The 20,687-nt window shown below is 44.9% G+C and overlaps 2 protein-coding genes across 2 annotated transcripts in view; both read right to left on the reverse strand.

Annotated features, from left to right (window-relative positions):
• LOC309556168 (uncharacterized protein) overlaps positions 1-20,687 on the reverse strand; it is a 216,924-nt gene that overhangs the window by 85,581 nt on the left and 110,656 nt on the right. The window lies entirely within an intron of this gene.
• On the reverse strand, positions 3,244-6,400 carry LOC309556167 (ribosomal protein S6 kinase alpha-6-like). The gene has a single exon (XM_082258528.1). The coding sequence runs from the start codon at positions 6,372-6,374 to the stop codon at positions 4,137-4,139; it is 2,238 nt and encodes a 745-aa protein (XP_082114654.1). The 5' UTR covers positions 6,375-6,400; the 3' UTR covers positions 3,244-4,136.

Genomic DNA, 20,687 nt, shown 5'->3' on the forward strand with positions numbered 1-20,687 from the left:
GGCATCATAACGCCCACCCGAAAATCACCTTCGGAGAGCTGGATAAGGTGATGCTTTATCTCTACATAGTTACATAGTAGTTAAGGTTGAATAAAGACAATAGTCCATTCAGTTCAACCTGTGTAGGTGTGTGTGGCCGTAATCATCTCTCATACCCCTTAATGTTCTGATCCTTGAGATGTACGTCTAAGAGTCTTTTGAAAGTAGCCATACTTTCCGCAGAAACCACCTCTTGTGGTAGAGAATTCCACAATCTTGTAGCCCTAACAGTAAAGAACCTCCCCGCATAGCCTGAGGTTAAAACGCTTCTCCTCTAATCGCATTGTATGTCCTCGCGTCCTCATGCAATCCTTGCAACTGAATAGCTTTTTTTCTATGCTGAGATCACCATTGAGGTATTTGTAAATTGCTATCATGTCCCCTCTCAGGCGTCTCTTCTCCAGGGAGAATAAATTAAGCGATTGCAGACACTCTTCATAATTAAGGTCCTGCAATCCCCTAATTATTTTAGTTGCCCTTCTCTGGACTCTCTCCAGCTCCAACACATCCCTCCTGAGGACTGGTGACCAGAACTGGACAGAAGACTCCAGATGCAGTCAGACCAGAGTTTTATAAAGTGGTAGGATTATAGTTTTATCCTCTACCAAGACTTCCAGATCTTTCTCCATTTTTGATTCCCCCAAAGGTTCCCCCCCTAACGTGTATTGTGCTCTTATGTTTTTAGTCCCCAAGTGCAAAACCTTACACTTCTCCACATTAAACCTCATTTGCCATGTCGTTGCCCACTCTGTTATTTTGTTCAGGTCATTCTGTAGGATATCTGCTTCATGCTGTGCAGTTATTGCCCTGGCCAATTTTGTGTCATCTGCAAAAACTGATATAGAGTTACTGATCCCGTCCTCAATGCTGTTTATGAATAAATTGAACAAGGTTGGTCCCAGGACTGAGCCTTGGGGGACCCCACTTACCACCCCAGACCAGTCTGAGTATGCGCTATTTATTACCACCCTTTGGACACGCCCTTTTAGCCAGTTCCGTATCCAAGAGCAAACCTTGTGGTCGATGCCTGCAGACCTTATTTTATAAATTAAGCGCTTGTGGTTAACGTTAATTATGTGTGCAATATGCTCTGCCCTAGTTTTTTTGCTGTTGATATATTTAAAGAATTTCTTAGGGTTCTTTTTACTATTCTCCGCTATTTGTCTCTCGAAAGTTGATTTTAGCCATTTTGATTTCGTATTTACTTTTCTTATTTGCCTCCTTGTATTGCTGGAAAGCCGATAATGTGCCCTCTGATTTATATTTCTTGAAGGCCATTTTTTTCCCCCTAATACGTTTTTTAACATTACGGTTTAGCCAGCCAGGTTTTGCTTTGGCTCTTCTAAATTTATTTCCCATAGGAATGCACTGCGAAATGCATTTGTTTAATATGTTCCTAAAGCATTCCCATTTTTCCTCTGTGGTCAGGGATCCCAGGGTTTGGTACCATTTTACCCTTTCCATCATTGAGCACAGTTTTGGAAAGTTTGCCCTTCTGAAGTTTAGGGTTCTTATGTTCCCCACTTGCATTGTTATATTGTTATTTAATGTGATCATCCTGTGATCGCTAGAGCCCAGGTTGTCCTGGACTCCTACCTCCGAGATTAGGTCAGGGTCATTAGTGATCAATAGATCCAGGACTGCACTCCACCAACTTACTGAGACATGTAGTTGTCCTGTAAGGTTTCCGTGAATAGACGGGCCTTCTGTGAGTGTGCAGTCCCCTCATCCCAGTCAATGTTGGGATAGTTGAAGTCCCCTAATATGATGACTGATCCCAGTTTTGCCACTTTACCCAACAGTGATATAAATTCCAGCTCTACCTCCTCCCTTTGGTTGGGTGGCCTATAACAAACCCCCACAATTACTTTTCCCTTTACTTCTTCCCTATGGAGTCCTACCCACACAGATTCTAGCTCCGAACTCATCCCTTCCATAATATCATTCCTCTCTATAACCCTTACATTATTCTTGACATAGAGACATACCCCTCCCCCTCTTTTTCCTACCTTGTCCTTCCGGTACACAGAATACCCTTGGATATTGGCCAGCCAGTCATGTGATGGGTCAAACCAAGGTCCTGTTATTCCCACAAGGTCTATGTCCTCCTCATGTACTAACATTTCCAACTCATCCATTTTATTAGCTAGGCTCCTGGCATTTGCATATACCCCTCTTAGATTCGTGGAAGTTGATAGTGAATGGTGCTTGTTTTTATTCCTGTTTGGTCTGAGGTTTGCCCACACAGACCCCCCCAATTGACGTTTCGGATCTACTGTCGCTGCTGACCCTAATGTACCTTCTGTCCTTTGCTCCCTCCTGACTGACTCTACTTCTGAGGGCTCTCCCCCCCCCTGTCTCCTAGGTTAAAAGCCCCTCCAATATGGTGGCCATCTTTCTCCCCAGAAGAGCTGTACCGTCCCCATTAAGGTGCAGCCAATCCTTACTAAAGAGACGGTAGCCAACTGAGAAGTCAGCCCAGTTCACCAGGAACCCGAACCCCTCCTTCCTACATCAGTTCCTCAGCCACTTGTTAAGTTCTCTAATCTCCTTCTGCCTCTTTTGTGTGGCTTGAGGTACCGGCAGTATTTCAGAGAAAACCCCCTTGGAGGTCCTATTTCTCAATCCATTCCCTAAGTCCCTGAAATTGTTCTTTAGGATCCTCCACCTTCCTCTTACTTGGTCATTGGTGCCCACATGCACCATGACCGCTGGGTCGTCCCCAGCCCCTCCCAATAATCTTTTCATTTTCAAATACATACAAAAGGATCTGTAAGTATTTAAAGCCCGCAGATCGGGGGCCTCTGCACAAAGGCCACAGGGGCTCCTCCCACTCTCCAAACCCCATCAAGACAAAAGCAGAAGACACAACGAACGCTAATGAGTCCGCGGAGGACGGACGAGCCAAGAGATCGAGCCGACTGCTCCATTCCACCCCAGACCAGAGCTACGTTCTGATTGGATGAAGGCATAATTACCCAGGATGCTCTTAAGGCTCCAGAAGAACCTCAGCTACGACGTTTCCTACCGATACATCATTGGACTACTTAGCACAAATACACGGGACTAAAGACACCGACTCCTTCTCCTGCACAAATGGTTCTACCGACACGACTTTTCCAACACTTTACAAGACGACGCATAAGATTTTGTTGTTTGTTACACCACAAATAAAATTTGGCTTGTGACACCCACCCACCCCCTCCTTCCCTGTGAGCCAGGACCCCAATTTTTATTTTGGTTTTTTTTTTTTTCAAATAATCAGTTCTACAAAAATATAAATTTTACCTGATCGGTAAAAATTATTCAATGGTACCGTGAAAACAAAATAAAAAAATAAAACCCCAAAAAAATAAAAATAAAATAAAAGCAATAATATTGAATACATGTGTACAATAGGTACAAACTTAATACAACAGAATTATTTACAACCCAACCCGAGAAAAATTAGTCTGTGGCCCCGACTCTCCACGTGGCGATGGTGGCAGCCACGGACAGCGACACGCGGGAGGCGGGACAACGCAGCGCGAGTCTTTACAGCAAGTTTTGTTCTGATAAAACACAGAATTTCCATGACGGGGCAGTTCCCGGCACTCATGTAAAAGGTCTGCATTTCTAGAGACTACGGCATCCACGAGACATACACAGCCATGGCAGCATTGTTCACGCCGTGCGCACAATCCTGGTGAGAAAACATGGCGGCGGTCATGCGTTGTGAAGTTTTGGAATCAGCTGCAGATTAGTAAGCGGTAAGTGAAGAGTGGAGGGAATCCTTGTTCTAGTCATTTTCCAATAGATAAAAGCTCCCCGGAGATGGACCGGCCAATGAAAATGCAGCATAATCTACAGCGTTTACAGTGTACCCTCCGCAGTGGAGGTGACCTGGACAGGAGGCGTATTCGGTGCAGAGATCCGGCAAGCCGGTGACGTACCCTGATATTTAGAATGAACACAGACAGATTCATAATGGAGAGCACAGGATGAACCTCACGCCGTGTGAATTCCACAAGAGACATGTACAGGATATTCAAGTAATGTAGGAACTCCGAGAGACCGCAGGATGGAATTCCCAGGATTCATCGGGGACAAAGTTCGCCCTATAAGTCTGTCGACGTTCGCTTTTTCATACTACGGCGCTGAGCTAGATTGGAGGCCGCCACCGGCTCTAGTATTGGCTGAAATGTCTTGTGGTTCAGTGCTGAGTATGTGGCAGCCATCGCACCCTTGACCAGGTGTGGTGCATCGTGTCGGTTGAGCTGGAATAGAGGGAGCTGGTCTCTGCAAGCTATCCAGGAATGCTTTATTACCTTCTCTGCCGTGTATCGCTGATGAGGATCAACATGGAGCATGTGAGAGAGCAAATCCTTTGCAGCGTCAGACACTGTGTCCCAGTTGCCTCCGCTCAACGAAAAGTTCCCGCTTCCTATCCGCAGTAAGATTTCCTCCGGCGTGTCGTTTGGGCCATTGGCGAACGGTGTGTACCCAGCCAGCATAGTATAAAGTAGCACTCCGAGGCTCCAGATATCGCAGGCAGCGTCATAGCCTTGTCTCATCAGGACCTCAGGGGCCACAAAGTTGGCCGTATAACATGGAGTCAGCAGCAGCCCGTTCTCTCCTCTCAGCTGCTTGGCAAAGCCGAAATCACATATTCGTATGGAGTCTGCGTTGCTGGAATCGTCCATGTAGAGGATATTACTGGGCTTCAGGTCTCGATGAACCACCCCTTGACAGTGCAGGTAGTCCAAAGTCTTGGTGATGGTGTAGAGAACGGCACTGGCCTCTCGCTCGGAGAAGAACTTTTGGCGGAGTATCCGGTCGAGCAGCTCTCCGCCTTTCATTAGTTCAGTCACAAGGTAAACGTACCGACCATCGTCATCGTACACGTCTTTTAGTGTGATGATGTTCGGATGCTGTCCGTACCGCATCAAGATCTCAATCTCTTCTGATGGATCCCTCTTACTCTTGTCGATGATCTTGACCGCGAACTCCATGTTGGTCGCCCGGTGAATGCAGCGTTTACAGATGGAATAGGAGCCGACACCAATATCTTCCTTGAGGTCGTAGATGTCTGTGAACTGCGCCCGACTTCCGTGGAATTGCTGTACAATGGGCAGGGTGGTGGTGATGGAGGAGATTTTATGTTCCTCAATGGGGGACGGAGCCACAAAGCTGAAGCCTTTAAAGAGCTGGTGGGCATTGGCACTGGGGGGAACTCCGGGAGAGTCTTTCGGCGTTTTGGCTGTGAACTCCGGATCAAAACAGAACGTGTCCTCGGGTTTTCCAGATGCTGGTTTAAATGGGGGTTGGATTTCACGCCTGTACAGCTTATTCCAGTCAATGGTAGCAAAGAACGGATGCCGTTTTATCTCCTCTACCCGGTCCAGGCCGGCACCTAATCGGTTTAATGGATTTCGTTTGAACAACATTCTCAGCAGACTCTGCGCTTCGGAGCTTAAAAACTGCGGCATCCCCAGCTTAGACTTCAGTATCATGTTCATGGTCTCGTTGCGGTCTTTTCCTTGGAAGGGGAGCGTTCCCGTCAGCATTTCAAACATAAGGACACCGAACGACCACCAATCAGCACTCTGAGTGTGACCTCGCCGGTTCACCACTTCTGGCGCCATATACTCCACCGTACCACAGAACGAGTACGCCTTCTTTTCATGGTCCACAGACTCCTTACTCAACCCAAAATCTGTTAACTTGATATGTCCTGCTTCGTCAAGCAAAATGTTTTCAGGCTTCAAGTCCCGGTAGACGATGCCCAGACTGTGCAAATGATCCAACGCCAGTGCCAGTTCTGCCAGGTAGAATTTCACATCCTCCTCTGTAAACATAACCTCTTTGGATAAGCGTGTGAAGACGTCTCCTCCCCTGAGAAAATCCAGAATCAGATATAATTTCCCTTCTGTCTGAAAGGCATAGTGCAACTTAACAATAAATGGATGGTTCACCTCCACCAGAATATCGCGCTCCATCTTGGTCCGAACTCGGTCTCTGACTTTCAGAGACGCTTTCTTTAATACTTTCATTGCATAAAGTTGTTCGGCATCGGGACCGATCAATTTCCGTACGAGGAAAACTTTTCCAAAAGAGCCCTGACCGAGGACCTTCAGGAGCTCAAACTGCGCGGGATCCGCCTTCTCACACCCCTCCTTCACATGGTGCGTGATCTGAATCTCCTTCACCGTTCCTTCATCATAGGGTGACAGCGGCTCCCCTTCATCCATGGGCTCATCCATGGGCTCATCCACCATCTTCATACCATTCACCTGTCCGGGCTCCCCGTCCTCCATGCTGAGCCCCGGCCGGTACAGGGCGGACAGACTCCTCATCCCTCTCCTCCTCCTCTCCGCCAATATGGCGGCCGCCGTCACCCGGGCAGCATGGAAACCGAGCCTCCCAATAATCTGTCTACCCGATCCGCGATGTCCCGAACTTGAGCGCCCGGTAAACAACATACTGTTCGGCTACCACAATCGTTTCGACAGATTGCCCTCTCTGTCCTCTTGATAATTGAGTCCCCCACTACCACAACCTGTCTAACCTTTCCTGAGTCACTGCCTCCCTCCTTCCTGGAGCCGCTGCTCCCCTGGCAGCTGGGGGAGGGCGCCTGCTCCAGCACTGCCACCCCTGAGCTGATATCCCCCTCAATCTGCAACTTTCTTCTTGCCACTCTTCCATAAAGGGCAGATTTGTGGAGCGCACGACTAATAGTTGTCCTGTGGACAGATTCTCCCACCTGAGCTGTGGATCTATGCAGCTCCTCCAGAGTTACCATGGGCCTCCTGGTTGCTTCTCTGATGAATGCTCTCCTTGCCTTGCCGGTCAGTTTAGGTGGACGGACATGTCTTGGTAGGGTTGCAGTTGTGCCATACTCTTTCCATTTTCCGATGATGGAAACAGCGCTCTGTGAGATGTTCAAAGCTTGGGATAATTTTTTATAACCTAACCCTGCTTTAACCAATTTAAGACCCTCAACCTGCAACTTGGCAAATTTGTTAGGGTGTACCAACTCAGGACTGGCCTCCCTGGCACTCTTCCCTCTACCCTTCCTAACGGTCACCCAACTGCCTACCTCTGATGCCTGTGTCTCCTCTACTCCTCCCTCCTCTATGCCAGCCCCTGCCAGCACCTGATGGGTATTGTCCAAGCTCCTTTCCAGGTTGTTGATGCTACGCAGTGTTGTCACTTTGTTCTCTAGATCCAGGATCTGGGCTTCCAGAGAGACAAGTTGCTCACATCTTGCACAGCAGTATTCGCCCTCGATTGGTTCATCAAGGAACGCATACTTGCAGCAAGAAGTACACTGAGTGGCATCCCCAATCCTGTCGTACATTATTACCCTCTATTCTATGGGGATAATTAGTAATGACCTGCTTTTCCTTACCTACACTACCTCTATCTCCAATGGTACTAACCCTAAGGTACTCAACGGTCGCTAAGATACTCACCAGTCGCTAAGATACTTACCAGTCCTCCCCAGGTACTCACCAGTTGCAAGGTATTCCATGACAGACGGTTACTCCCAGGCGCACGCTACTCGGTCGCAGGAAAGTCACACGCTACTGAGTCGCAAGAAAGTCACACGCTACTGAGTCGCAAGAAAGTCACACGCTACTCAGTGGCAAGAAAGTCGCACACTACTCAGTCGCAAGAAAGTCACACGCTACTCATTCGCAAGAAAGTCACACGCTACTCAGTCGCAGATCACAGTCGGTCGAAGATCACAGTTAGTCGCAGAGCACATTCAGTCGCAGATCACAGTCAGTCGCAGTTCACAGTCAGTCGCAGATCACAGTCAGTCACAGTTCACAGTCACTTAGTTACCCCCCCCCCAATCAGCTGATCAGTCGCCTACTCACATCCATCCTCCGCCGCCGCCGCTCTGCTCTGTCACCGGTCCCTGAGGTCCCCTGCACCCGGCACCCGGCTTCCCCACACGTGTCAACCGCGGCTCCTCCTCCACACACAGCTCCCCCGCTGCTTGCTGCTCGCAGCTGCTGCTGCTCCACCCACACACACTGCTTCCGGGAACGCTCTCTCCTCCTCCTCCTCCTCGACCAACTTTAGGGGGACCTGTACCTGGATTATTTATAGATGTTTTTAAGGTGGTACACTGCTGTTCTTAGTGCATTTCCAATGTGAGTATAATATGTGGTTTTAATAGAGTTTTACAGTGCCTCGAAAAAGTATTTATAGCCCTTGAAATTTTCCACATTTTTAGGTCTGGACTTTGATTGGCCCATTCTAACACATGAATATGCTTTGATTTAAACCATTCCATGGCTGTATGTTTAGGGTCGTTGTCCTGCTGGAATGTGGCTCCATCCATCTTCCTATCAACTCTGACTAGTTTCCCTGTCCCTGCTGAAGAAAAGCATCCCCACAACATGATGCTGCCACCACCATATTTCACAGTGTGGATGGTGTGTTCAGGGTGCTGTGCAGTGTTCATTTTCATAGCATTTTGCTTTTAGGCCAAAAAGTTCAATTTTGGTCTCATCTGACCAGAGCACCTTCTTCCACAGGTTTGCTGTGTCATCCACATGGCTTCTTGCAAAATGCAAATGGAACTTCTTATGGCTTTCTTGTAACAATGGCTTTCTTCTTGCCACTCTTCCATAAAGGGCAGATTTGTGGAGCGCACGACTAATAGTTGTCCTGTGGACAGATTCACCCACCTGAGCTGTGGATCTATGCAGCTCCTCCAGAGTTACCATGGGCCTCCTGGTTGCTTCTCTGATGAATGCTCTCCTTGCCCGGCCGGTCAGTTTAGGTGGACGGCCATGTCTTTGTAGGGTTGCAGTTGTGCCAAACTCTTTCCATTTTCCGATGATGGAAACAGCGCTCTGTGAGATGTTCAAAGCTTGGGATATTTTTTTATAACCTAACCCTGCTTTAACCAATTTAAGACCAGAAGGATTTGCCCCCTTAATGACCAGGCCCTAGTTTGCGATTTGGCACTGCATTAGTTTAACGGACAATTACGCGGTCGTGCGACGCTGTACCCAAAAAAAATTGATGTCCTTTTTTTCCCACAAATAGAGCTTTCTTTTGGTGGTATTTGATCACCTGTGCAATTTTTATTTTTTGCGCTATAAACAAAAAAAAAAAACTAAAATTTTGAAAAAAAAAAAAATATTTTTCAGATTCTCAAAAAAAAATGTAAAAATCAAAAATTTTTAACATTTTAGGCCAATTTGTTTTCTGCTACATATTTTTGTTAAAAAAAAAATTGCAATAAGCGTATTTTGTGGTTAGTGCAAAAGTTATTGCGTCTACTAACTACGGGAAAGATTTATGTCATTTTTATTGTTTTATGTTTACTAGTAAGCCTAGTGGAGTGATTCTAACTGTGGGGGGGCGTGGCTTGTGAAATGATCATAGAGACATGTGATCCTATATAGAAGGATCACATGTGCTCTATGGTCATTGCAGGGAGCGATCGCGGGTGTCAGGTGGTGTCAGAGCCGCCCTTCCACCATATATGTAAGTTATACGGTCGGTAGCGGTTAAACAAGTGAGTCTAGCAGGACGTGCTGATACTTGTAGTTCCTCATGCTGACAACTTTGCCTTTCATGGCAACATTATTATCACAGCATTCTAGTTTTGTCTTGCAATATAATATAGGCCGGAATCCGAATGTTTTGGCACATCGTAAAAAGAAAGTGACAAGGATTCATAAAAGAACAAAAACACGTTGTTAAAGATCCATTTTCCTTCAGAAAATGTCTTCATTGAATCCAGATGTCCGGCATAAATCTCCGGCAGGAAAACTTGAAAAACTGGCAGGTGACTGAGTGGACGTGATGATAACAATGATACGAACGCAGCCATTCGCCTGGAGGGCGTCACAGAACATAATGGATAATAAATCCAACTAATTTTACGTTTTCCTATCATGGCGAATCTCGCCAACAATAAATATAAGCTTCCAGCTCAAGTTCACCACATCGCAACAAGCGGGAAATAAATAGAATTCAAGTGTTAAAAGCAAGCCAAAAAAAGTAATCAATAAATAGAGGAACAAAATTGACAGTTTTTTGCCTTGCCAAAAATTTTGGCAAAATTTCTATTTCATGCATTGGAGTCATTAGGGAAGTAAATTTTTTACCAGCTTAACCCCTTCTCACAATTTAAACCTGGGGTGTAGAAAGAACTGCCCCAGATCACGTGACCACTGTGATTATAATTAAAGTTTTAAAGCAAAGAAAATAAAGTAAGCACTTAAATAGATGAATGAAAATGTTTTTTACTTTGCTAAAAATTTTGGCAAAATTTCTGACATTTCTTGCACTGGAGTCATTAGGGAAGTCAATTTTCAATCAATTTTTTACCAGCTTAACCCCTTCCGGCTATTTAAACCTGGGGGCTAGGAAGAACTGCCCCAGATCATGTGACCACTGTGATTAAATTAAAAGTTTTAAAGCAAAGAAAATAAAGTAAGCACTTCAATTGATGAATGAAAATGTTTTTTGCTTTACTGAAAATTTTGTCAAAATTTCTGAAATTTCTTGCACTGGAGTTAATTTTCAATACATTTTTACCAGCTTAACCCCTTCTTGCTATTTAAACCCGGGGGTTAGGAAGAACTGCTCCAGATCATGTGACCACTGTGATTATAATTCATGTTTTGAAGCAAAGAAAATAAAATAAGCACTTAAATAGATGAATGAAAAAGTTTTTTTGCTTTGCTGAAAATTTTGGCAACATTTCTGACTTTTCTTGCACTGGAGTCATTAGGGAAGTCAATTTTCAATAATTTTTTACCAGCTTAACCCCTTCCCACTATTTAAACCTGGAAGGTAGGAAGAACTGCTCCAGATCATGTGACCACTGTGATTATAATTAAAGTTTTAAAGAAAAGCAAATAAAGTAAGCAATTAAAGAGACAAATGAAAATAGTTTTTGCTTTGCTGAAAATTTTGGCAAAATTTTTGACATTTCTTGCACTGGAGTCATTAGGAAAGTCAATTTTCAATCAATTTTTACCAGCTTAACCTCTTCTCGCTATTTAAAACTGGGGGGTAGGAAGAACTGCTCCAGATCATGTGACCACTGTGATTATGATTTAAGTTTTAAAGAAAAGCAAATAAAGTAAGCAATTAAATAGATAAATGAAAACGTTTTTTGCTTTGCTGAAAATTTTGGCAAAATTTCTGACATTTCTTGCACTGGTGTCATTAGGAAAGTCAATTTTGAATAATTTTTTTACCAGCTTAACCCCTTCCCAGTATTTATACCTAGGAGGGTAGGAAGGACTGCCCCAGATCATGTGACCATTATGATTATAATTAAAGTACAACTAAAGGCAACATTTTTTTTTGTTAGTTTTGGATAGAGTTCGGAGGGATTAGAACCTCTGTCAGTTTTTATTGCTGTCTGTTCCCCTGTTAGGGAGATTCACCTGTTTACTCTTATCATTGAAAGTGAAAGTAAAAGAAAATTCAAATTGTTGGGCTGTCCCCAGAAAAGTAATAGAGGGGAAATCTTCCAATGGGGACACTAGTTCTGGGACCTGGGGGTCCCCAAAAAATTCTCTTAATTTGCAGGGATTTCTTCTTACTTCCTGTTTGGCTATGGGACAGGAAGTGAAGGGAAATCTCCCCAATGGGACAAAAATGGCAAAAATTAACCTTACAGGAGTTATAACCCTTCCTTGCTCTATCCAATATTAAAAAAAAAAAAAATCTACTTTAAAGCAAGGCAAATAAATAAATCAATAAAGAGTGGAAAAAAACTTATTTCGGGGAAACACAGTAGTAAAAAAGAAATACCGTATTTATCGGCGTATAACACGCACTTTTTCCTCCTAAAAATGGAGGGCAAAGCACCAGTGCGTGTTATACGCCGATATAGTAAAAAAAAAAAAAAAAGCCGGGCAGCGCTGAGAGGAAGAGGAGGGGGCGGGCCGGGCGAAGCAGAAGGAAGGACGAGTGGCTGCTGTCATAGGAAGTCCCGCCTCCTATGATAGACAGCACAATGGCCCAATGCCGGGACATGGGAGGTGTGACGTCTATCATAGGCGCCAGGACGTCAGATGACAGCGGTGGCTCGTACTCGCTTCTCCTCGCACGGCCCGCCCACCTCTGCCTCAGCGCTGCCCGACTTTTTAAAAAAAAATATATTGGCGATCTGTGCTGGCGATCTGTGTGCGGCGAACTGTGCTGGCGATCTGTGTGCGGCGATCTGTGTGCAGCGATCTGTGTGCAGGAGATCTGTGCAATATGGGCAATCTGTGCTGGCGATCTGTGCAATATGGGCAACCTGTGCTGGGGATCTGTGCAATATGGGCGATCTGTGCTGGGGATCTGTGCAATATGGGCAATCTGTGCTGGGGATCTGTGCAATATGGGCGATCTGTGCTGGGGATCTGTGCAATATGGGCGATCTGTGCAATATGGGCAATCTGTGCTGGGGATCTGTGCAATATGGGCGATCTGTGCTGGGGATCTGTGCAATATGGGCGATCTGTGCTGGCGATCTGTGCAATATGGGCAATCTGAGCTGGCTAGGCTGCATTGGGGACACTGCGCTGGCTAGGCTGCATTGGGGACACTGCACTGGCTAGGCTGCATTGGGGACACAGCGCTGGCTAGGCTGCATTGGGGACACTGCCCTGGCTAGGCTGCATTGGGGACACTGCGCTGGCTAGGCTGCATTGGGGACACTGCGCTGGCTAGGCTGCATTGGGGACACTGCGCTGGCTAGGCTGCATTGGGGACACTGCGCTGGCTAGGCTGCATTGGGGACACTGCCCTGGCTAGGCTGCATTGGGGACACTGCCCTGGCTAGGCTGCATTGGGGACACTGCGCTGGCTAGGCTGCATTGGGGACACTGCACTGGCTAGGCTGCATTGATGGACACTGCGCTGATGAGGCTGCATTCATGGGCACAGGTAAGGTGCGTGTTATACGCCGATAAATACGGTAAATATGACATAAATCTTTCCCCTAGTTTGTAGACGCGATAACCTTTGCGCAAACCAATCAAAATACGCTTATTGCTATTTTTTATTTTTTTTTACCAAAAATAAGTAGCAGAATACAAATTGGCCTAAGAGGATGAAAAATTTAGATTTTTCATTTTTTTTTTTTTGGAATGTTATATAGCAGAATGTGAAAAATATTGTTTTTTTTTTTTTTTTTTCAGAAATGTCGCTCTTTTTTTGTTTACGCAAAAAATAAAGATTGCAGAGGTGATGAAATACCACCAAAAGAAAGCTCTGTTTGTGGGAAAAAAAGGACATCAATTTTATTTGGGTACAACGTCAACGTGCAATTTTCTGTTAAAATAACGAATGGGCCAAATCACAAAAAATGGCCTGGTCATTAAGGGGACAAATCCTTCCTGTCCAGAAGTGGTTAAGGACCTAGGAGTTTATGCCATCTGGTCCAGAACTGGTTAAAGTGGAACTCCACCCTATATTTTTTATTCTTAAGAAGAGAATGTGTTTATTGGGGTATTGGTGGATATCAAGTGAAAGGGGATTAAAAGAAAGTTTGTAAAACTTTTTTATGAGATTTCCTAATAGACTCCTACAGACTTCTAAAATTATTTTTATATCAAGGCTTTTCTAAATATTCTGTTTGCGCTGAGAGTTTATTTACTTGGTTTTATGCGACTCTGATTATCCTGTTATTTTTTGGTGAATAATTAATCCTCTGCCATCTTGGAAAGCCCCTCATGCTAGGTCTCTCATTAGCCATTATTTATGGTAATAATTAGTCCTCTGCCCTCAACCATCATGGTGTCTTGGAGCGCTCCTCATATTGTGCCTCTCGATATTTAAAAAGCTGCCTGTGGTTTTTGTGAGGCAGAAAAGCCTGAACTTTGCCCTCCGAGTGTTTAAAGTTTATTTTTTCACACGCAGCCCTTATAAACTGACGCTGACGATTCCCGCGGCGGTTTGGAACGGCTCTGGCTTTCATGTGCGAGCTCGGTCTGAAGGAGGGGGCCGATTCCGGAGCCAAGTCCCGGGGCTGCGTTTACAAAATGGAGGACTGAGTATAAACACAGAGAAGTGACAGACACTGTTCTATGTGCTGAGATGTTCCCTGTCCGCGAGGCAGGGGCCCGGAGGACGGCGGCCGGGGCCCCCGCTGGCAGGCCACAAATCTCTAATGAGTCAACAAAACACTGAAGTTCTGTAAACCTTCCACGTAAATATTTTCATAATGCTCCACATTCATCTCCATTCCCTTCTGTGTGGAGAAGTCAACAGAGGCCTTGCCGGAGAACAAGAGCCTCAACAACGTCTGGAGGCATGACCGTCTTTGTTACCCATAGCAACCACCTTCTGATTTTGGGTTTCCAGTGCGATGTGTGGGAGAGTACTAAAGAAAGCAGATCGGTTACTATGGATACCAAGAATCGTTCTGTATCCACTTGCCGACCAGCCTTTTCTGCCACTTTCTGTTTACAAGTTTAAATCAGTATTTTTTTGCTAGAAAATTACTTATAACCCCCAAACATTATATATATTTTTTAAAGCAGAGACCCTGGGGAATAAAATGGGGATCTTTGCAATTTTTTATGTCATACGGTATTTGTGCAGCGTTTTTTTCAAACACAAAAAATACACTTTAATTATTAAAGAAAAAACATAATATATAAAATATGAAAGATGATATTTTCCTGAGTAAATAGATACCTAACATGTCTCGCTTTAAGTTGCGCACACTCGTGGAATGGTGACAAACTATGGTACTTAAAAATCTCCATATCCCTAGGAAATAAAATGGCGATCTTTGCAATTTTTTATGTCACACGGGAATTTGTGCAGCGTTTTTTCAAACACAAAAAATACACTTTAATTATTAAAGAAAAACATAATATATAAAATATGAAAGATGATGTTTTCCTGAGTAAATAGATTCGTAACATATCATTGTTTAAATTGCGCACACTCGTGGAATGGTGACAAACTATGGCACCTAAAAATCTCCATATCCCTAGGAAATAAAATGGCGATCTTTGCAAATTGTTATGTCACACGGTATTTGTGCAGCATTTTTTCTAATGCAAAAAATACACTTTAATAAATAAATAAATAAAAAATAATAAATATATATATACATATATATACAGTATATATATATATATATAAAACATGAAAGATGATGTTATGCTGAGTTAATAAATACCTAACATGTCAAGCTTTAAAGCGGATTTCCGGCCTCAAAATCGAAAAAAATCTATTTTGGGCCATCTGCTTGCTAAGGGCCACCTGAAAAAGAAATGGATGCTCCCAATTTTTTTTTTTTGGTCACTTACCTTGATATTGAAGAAAATATACTCCTTATACACCTTCCTTCCACTTCCTCCCTCTGCGCCTCGGCCCGCGCCGTCTCTTCCGGTTTGCAATGACTCCTGGAAACTGAATGTCATCGCTCCCAGTAGTCAATGCGCCTGCACCGGCCCCACTCATCACTTCCGGTGCAGGCGCCTCATTCCCTGCTAAACAGCTTCTGGACATGCCCAGAAGCTGTGCAGGGGTGCCGCGCCTGCACCGGAAGTGACGAGCAGGGCCGGTGCAGGCACATTGTGGGACTCCGACGTCACCGAAGAGGACGCGCTGTATTCAGCTGCCCACACCTGAGATGGCAGCACTGAAGAAGAACTTTTCAAGGTAAGTATTTCTTCTTGCAGGTAAGTGTGACCCGGGACAGTTCACAGTCTATCCATTATGGAATGTACTAGCCCTGACTGTCCCGGGGGTATTTTTATCTAAATTTGACCCCCGAGGCTGGAACTCCGCTTTAACCACTTAAGCCCCAGCCCTATTTCGGACACTTTTTGTTTACAAGTTAAAACCAGTATTTTTTCCTAGAAAACTACTTAGAACCCCCAAACATTATATATATTTTTTTAGCAAAGGCTATATATATGTATATTGTGAAAGATGATGTCACGCCGAGTAAATAGATACCCAACATGTTACGGTTTAAAATTGCGCCCCCCCGTGGGATGGCGACAAACTACGGTCAATAGAGATCTCAATCTGCGATGCTTTAAATTTATTTAACGGTTACCAGTTTAGAGTTAAAATGTGTAGCTCTTTTTTTTTAAATTATTGCCCACGCTCTGGCGATCGCGGCGATACCTCACATGTGGGGTTTGAACAGCCATTTCATTCGCGGCTCGACTTGCGCATACGGTTTTTTTCGTGCGCGAGCTAACGGTGACGGGGGCGGCTACATTTTTTTTTTCCTATTTATTTTTTATTTTTTTTAAACTTTATTACAGTTTTTAAAAAAAAAAAAAATCTGATCACTTTTATTGCTGTCACAAGCAATGTAAACATCCCTTGTGACACCAATATGTAGTGACAGGTACTCTTTATGGAGGGATCGAGGGTCTAAAAGACCCTAGACCCCTCCACTACACTTCCCTGTATGCAAAACGCAGAAAACAGCATTTTTGCATACAGCTGTTTTTCAAAACTGCCGCCTTTTGCAGCACAGTAACCCGGAAGTGACGTCATGGACGCCGCCTCCGGGTTACGTCATCGGAGACCCGATCGATGCCGTTTCCGGCATTCATTGGGACTCCATCCAGCCGGCGGACGTGCCGGCTGGGTGCTCGGGGCTCCCGGTGGGACGGGAGCCCCGGTAAAAGCCACAGAAGGCAGTGGGAGGGGGGGGGGGGACGTCCCCTCCGCCCCCCCGGGTAACGATCGAGCGGCTCCCGAGCCGCATCGGTCGTTACCGACGGAAAGCCGACCGTCGGCTCTAAACCACGGTACCGAGATGATGCCTCTAGCTAGAGACATCATCCCGGTATAACCCCGCAAAGTCTGCTGACGTTAATTAACGTCAGTTTGCGGTAAGTGGTTAAGTTGCGCACACTAGTGGAATAGTGACAAACTATGGTACTTAAAAATCTCCAAAAATTTTTTTACAGGTTACCTGTTTAGAATTACAGAGGAGGTTTAGCGGTAGAATAATTGCTCTTGCTCTTACATTTGCAGCGATAACTCACATGTGTGGTGCAAACACTATATATGCGTGCATGACCTACATATGTGTTCTTCACTTCTGCCCACGAGCACAGGGGGGTAAGGGAGCGCTTTATAAAAAAAAAAAAAAAAAAAAAAGAAAGAAATTCTTTTTTATTTTATTTTAAATTTTTTACACTGTCCCTTTATTTTTTTAAATTGTTTTTTTAAATCCCTTTTATTCCTAATATTGTAAACATCCCTTGTAATAGAAATAAGGATGACAGGTCCTTTTTATGGAGAGATCTGGGGTTCAAAAAGACTCCAAATCTCTCAATTACCTTTACCTGAGTAAATAGATACCTAACATGTCACGCTTTAAATTGCGCACACTCATGGAATGGTGACAAACTATGGTACTTAAAAATCTCCAAAACATTTTTTACAGGTTACCTGTTTAGAATTACAGAGGAGGTCTAGCGGAAGAATATGTGCTCTTGCTCTAACATATGTGGCGATACCTCAAATGTGTGGTGCAAACACTGTTTACACATATGCGTGCATGACCTACGTATGTGTTCATCACTTCTGCCCACGAGCACAGGGGGAAAGAGGGGGCTTTAAAAAAAAAAAATTGTATTTATTTTATTTTTTATTTTGTTTTTAAATCACTTTTATTCCTAATATTGTAAACATCTCTTGTAATAGAAATAAGGATGACGGGTCCTTTATATGCAGAAATCTGGGGTTTAAAAAGACCTCAAATCTCTTCTTTACCTTTAAAAGCAAAAGATAAAAGAAAAAAAAAAAAAAAGTTGAACTTTTGCTTTAAAAACAAAAAATGTTTAATCCGCCCTAGACTGGAAGTGACGTCATGATGTCGCTCTGGTCCTCCAAGGCCATAGAGGCGATCAGAGATGATCTAGTCTCTCATTGCTTCCGTAGCCAGCTGGCTGCACCGTCGGATCGTTTCTTGGGTGTGCTGGTGGAAACGGCGAGCTTCGGAAAGAGATCCAGTGGCTAATGAGCCGCTCTGATCGCTTTCATGAGAAAGCCAGCCGCCGGCTGAAAAAAAAAGATACTGGGGGTTATGGCTGATATCTTCAGCCATAATCCCCATAAACTATTTGCAAATTGCAACGTAGTGTATATATAAGAATTGCCATTGGCAAGTGGTTATACAGATACTGGTAGGACTTGTTTACACTTGCGAAAGGCAGGCAGTAAAAAAACACTGTAAAGTTTTGTTTTTACCGCCGCCCAACTGCTCTGCCTTAACCACTTCTGGACCAGGAGATTTTCCCCCTTAATGACCAGGCCATTTTTTGTGATTCGGCACTGCGTTATTGGGACGCTGTACCCAAATAAAATTGATGTCCTTTTTTTTCCACAAATAGAGCTTTCTTTTGGTGGTATTTGATCACCTGTGCGATTTTTATTATTTGTGCTATAAACAAAGACCAACAATTATGAAAAAAAAAACGACAATATTTTTCACTTTCTGCTGTAAAATATTCCCCCAAAAAAATATTTAAAAATCAATTTTTTTCATCATTTTAGGCCAATTTGTATTCTGCTACATATGTTTGCTTAAAAAAATCCCAATAAGCGTATTTTGATTGGTTTGCGCAAACTAGGGGAAAGATTGATGTCATTTTTTTTTTTTCTAGTAATGGCAGCAATCTGTGATTTTTAGCAGGACTGCGACATTGCGGCGGACAGATCGGACCCCTAACTGACATTTTTGACACTTTTCGGGTTACCAGTGACATTACTACAGTAATCAGTGCTATATATATGCACTGTTACTGTAATAATGACACTGGCAGGGAAGGGGTTAACCCAGGGGCGATCAAAGGGTTAAGTGTGAGAGTAGGGGGTGTTTTCTATCTGTATGGGGGAGGGACTTGTGAAATCAATACAGAGACCTGTGATCCTAAATAGGAGGATCACAGGAGCTCTGTGTTGATTCCCGAGAGAACAACGGTCTGCTGTGTTTATAACAGCAGACTGCCGTTCTCTCTTCAAGAGGAGCGATGCTTGGCGGCAATCACAGCCTGCTGGCCCCGTGGATCGGCTTCCCTGCTGGCGAGCGGGCGCACGCACGCCTCCAGGTTCGCTCCTGTGAACTGGCATAGAGGTGCCGCGATTCACGGGAACCTGCTGACCTGTTGCCGTATAACTGCAGCGGCTGGTCGGCAAGTGGTTAAAGAGGAGTTCTGCCTGCAGAAAAAAAAATTAAAAATCAGCAGCTACAAATCCTGTAATTAAAGCGGAGTTCCGCCTTCTCCTCCACCCCCTCCAAAAATTTAAAGTCAGCCTGCCAAACGCGACCCATTCAACAGAATAGGGCCTGTGAAGCAACCGCCCTGCAACCACTACAGTGCGGTGGTGAGGAGGCAACATAAAACGTTCTCACCGCCGGTCAATCGCCCTCTGAAAAGCTCTTGATTACATTAGTGTTGTCTAGAGCTGCACGATTAATCATTAACCACTTGCCTTCTGTGCACTTATACACCCTTCCCATCCAGGCCAATTTTCAGCTTTCAGCGCTCTCACACTTTGAATGACAATTGCGTGGTCATGCTACACTGTACCCATTTGAAATTTTTATCATTTTTTTCACACAAATAGAGCTTTCTTTTGGTGGTATTTAATCATCTCTGGGTTTTTTATTTTTTACAAAAAAAAAGAATAAAGACAAAAAATTTTGAAAAAAAAAAAGTTTTTCTTATTTTCTGTGAGTAAATTTTGAAAATAAAATTTTCTCCTTCACTGATGTGCGCTGATGAGGCGGCACTGATGGGCACTGATAGGCTGCACTGATGGGCACTGATGAGGTGGCACTTATGGGCACTGATGAGGTGGTACTAATATGCCGCACTGATGAGCACTGATAGGCGGCACTGAGAGGCAGCACTGATGAGCACTGATAGGCGGCACTGCTGGGCACTGATAGGCGGCACTGCTGGGCACTGAGAGGCGGAACTGCTGGGCACTGAGAGGTGGCACTGCTGGGCACTGACAGGTGGCACTGCTGGGCACTGAGAGGCGGCACTGATGGGCACTGGCGGATGGCACTGGACACTGACGGGTGGCACTGATGAGCGGCACTGATGGGCAGCACCATCAGTGCCCACACTCAGTGCCCATAGTGCTGCCAGTCAGTGCTCATCAGTGCCTAGATGAGCAGGCACTGATGGGCACTGACTAGCAGCACTATGGGCACTGATTGTGGGCATTGATGGGGGACACTAATGGCGGGCACTGTGGGCACTGATGGGGGGGCACTGTGTGTGTGTTTTTACCTTGTGTAATCAGGGCACTGGTGATCGGTGCCCTGATTACATTCTCCTGTGTCCCTGGCGCTGTGAGGCTCCCCCTCCTTCCTCACACTGCAGGCTCTGTGTGAGGAAGGAGCGCCGGCGATGAGAGATGATCTCATATGAGATCATCGCTCATTGGACGGCCAGATCACATGGTGAATGGCCGCTGTGATTGGCCATTCACCACGATCTGTGATCGGCCGTGTCCAAGGGACACGGCCGACACAGATTTTCCCCGCAGCGCACTCGCGGGAGCGCGCTGGGGGCGTGTCACTGGGAGGCCGTTTAAAAACGGCCTCCCGAAAATTCGAGTCCGCGCTGCAGCCGTATATAGGCTGTAGCGCGGACGGGGGGTGGTTAAAAAATTGCAATCTCGAT

Source organism: Pelophylax lessonae (assembly GCF_965119305.1).
Source record: "Pelophylax lessonae genome assembly, chromosome: 5".
In the NCBI taxonomy this organism is placed as follows: domain Eukaryota; kingdom Metazoa; phylum Chordata; class Amphibia; order Anura; family Ranidae; genus Pelophylax; species Pelophylax lessonae.

Bases quoted from the DNA above. Each gene is read 5' to 3' on its own strand.
- LOC309556167 (XM_082258528.1), bottom strand. From the start codon at position 6,374: ATGAGGAGTCTGTCCGCCCTGTACCGGCCGGGGCTCAGCATGGAGGAC.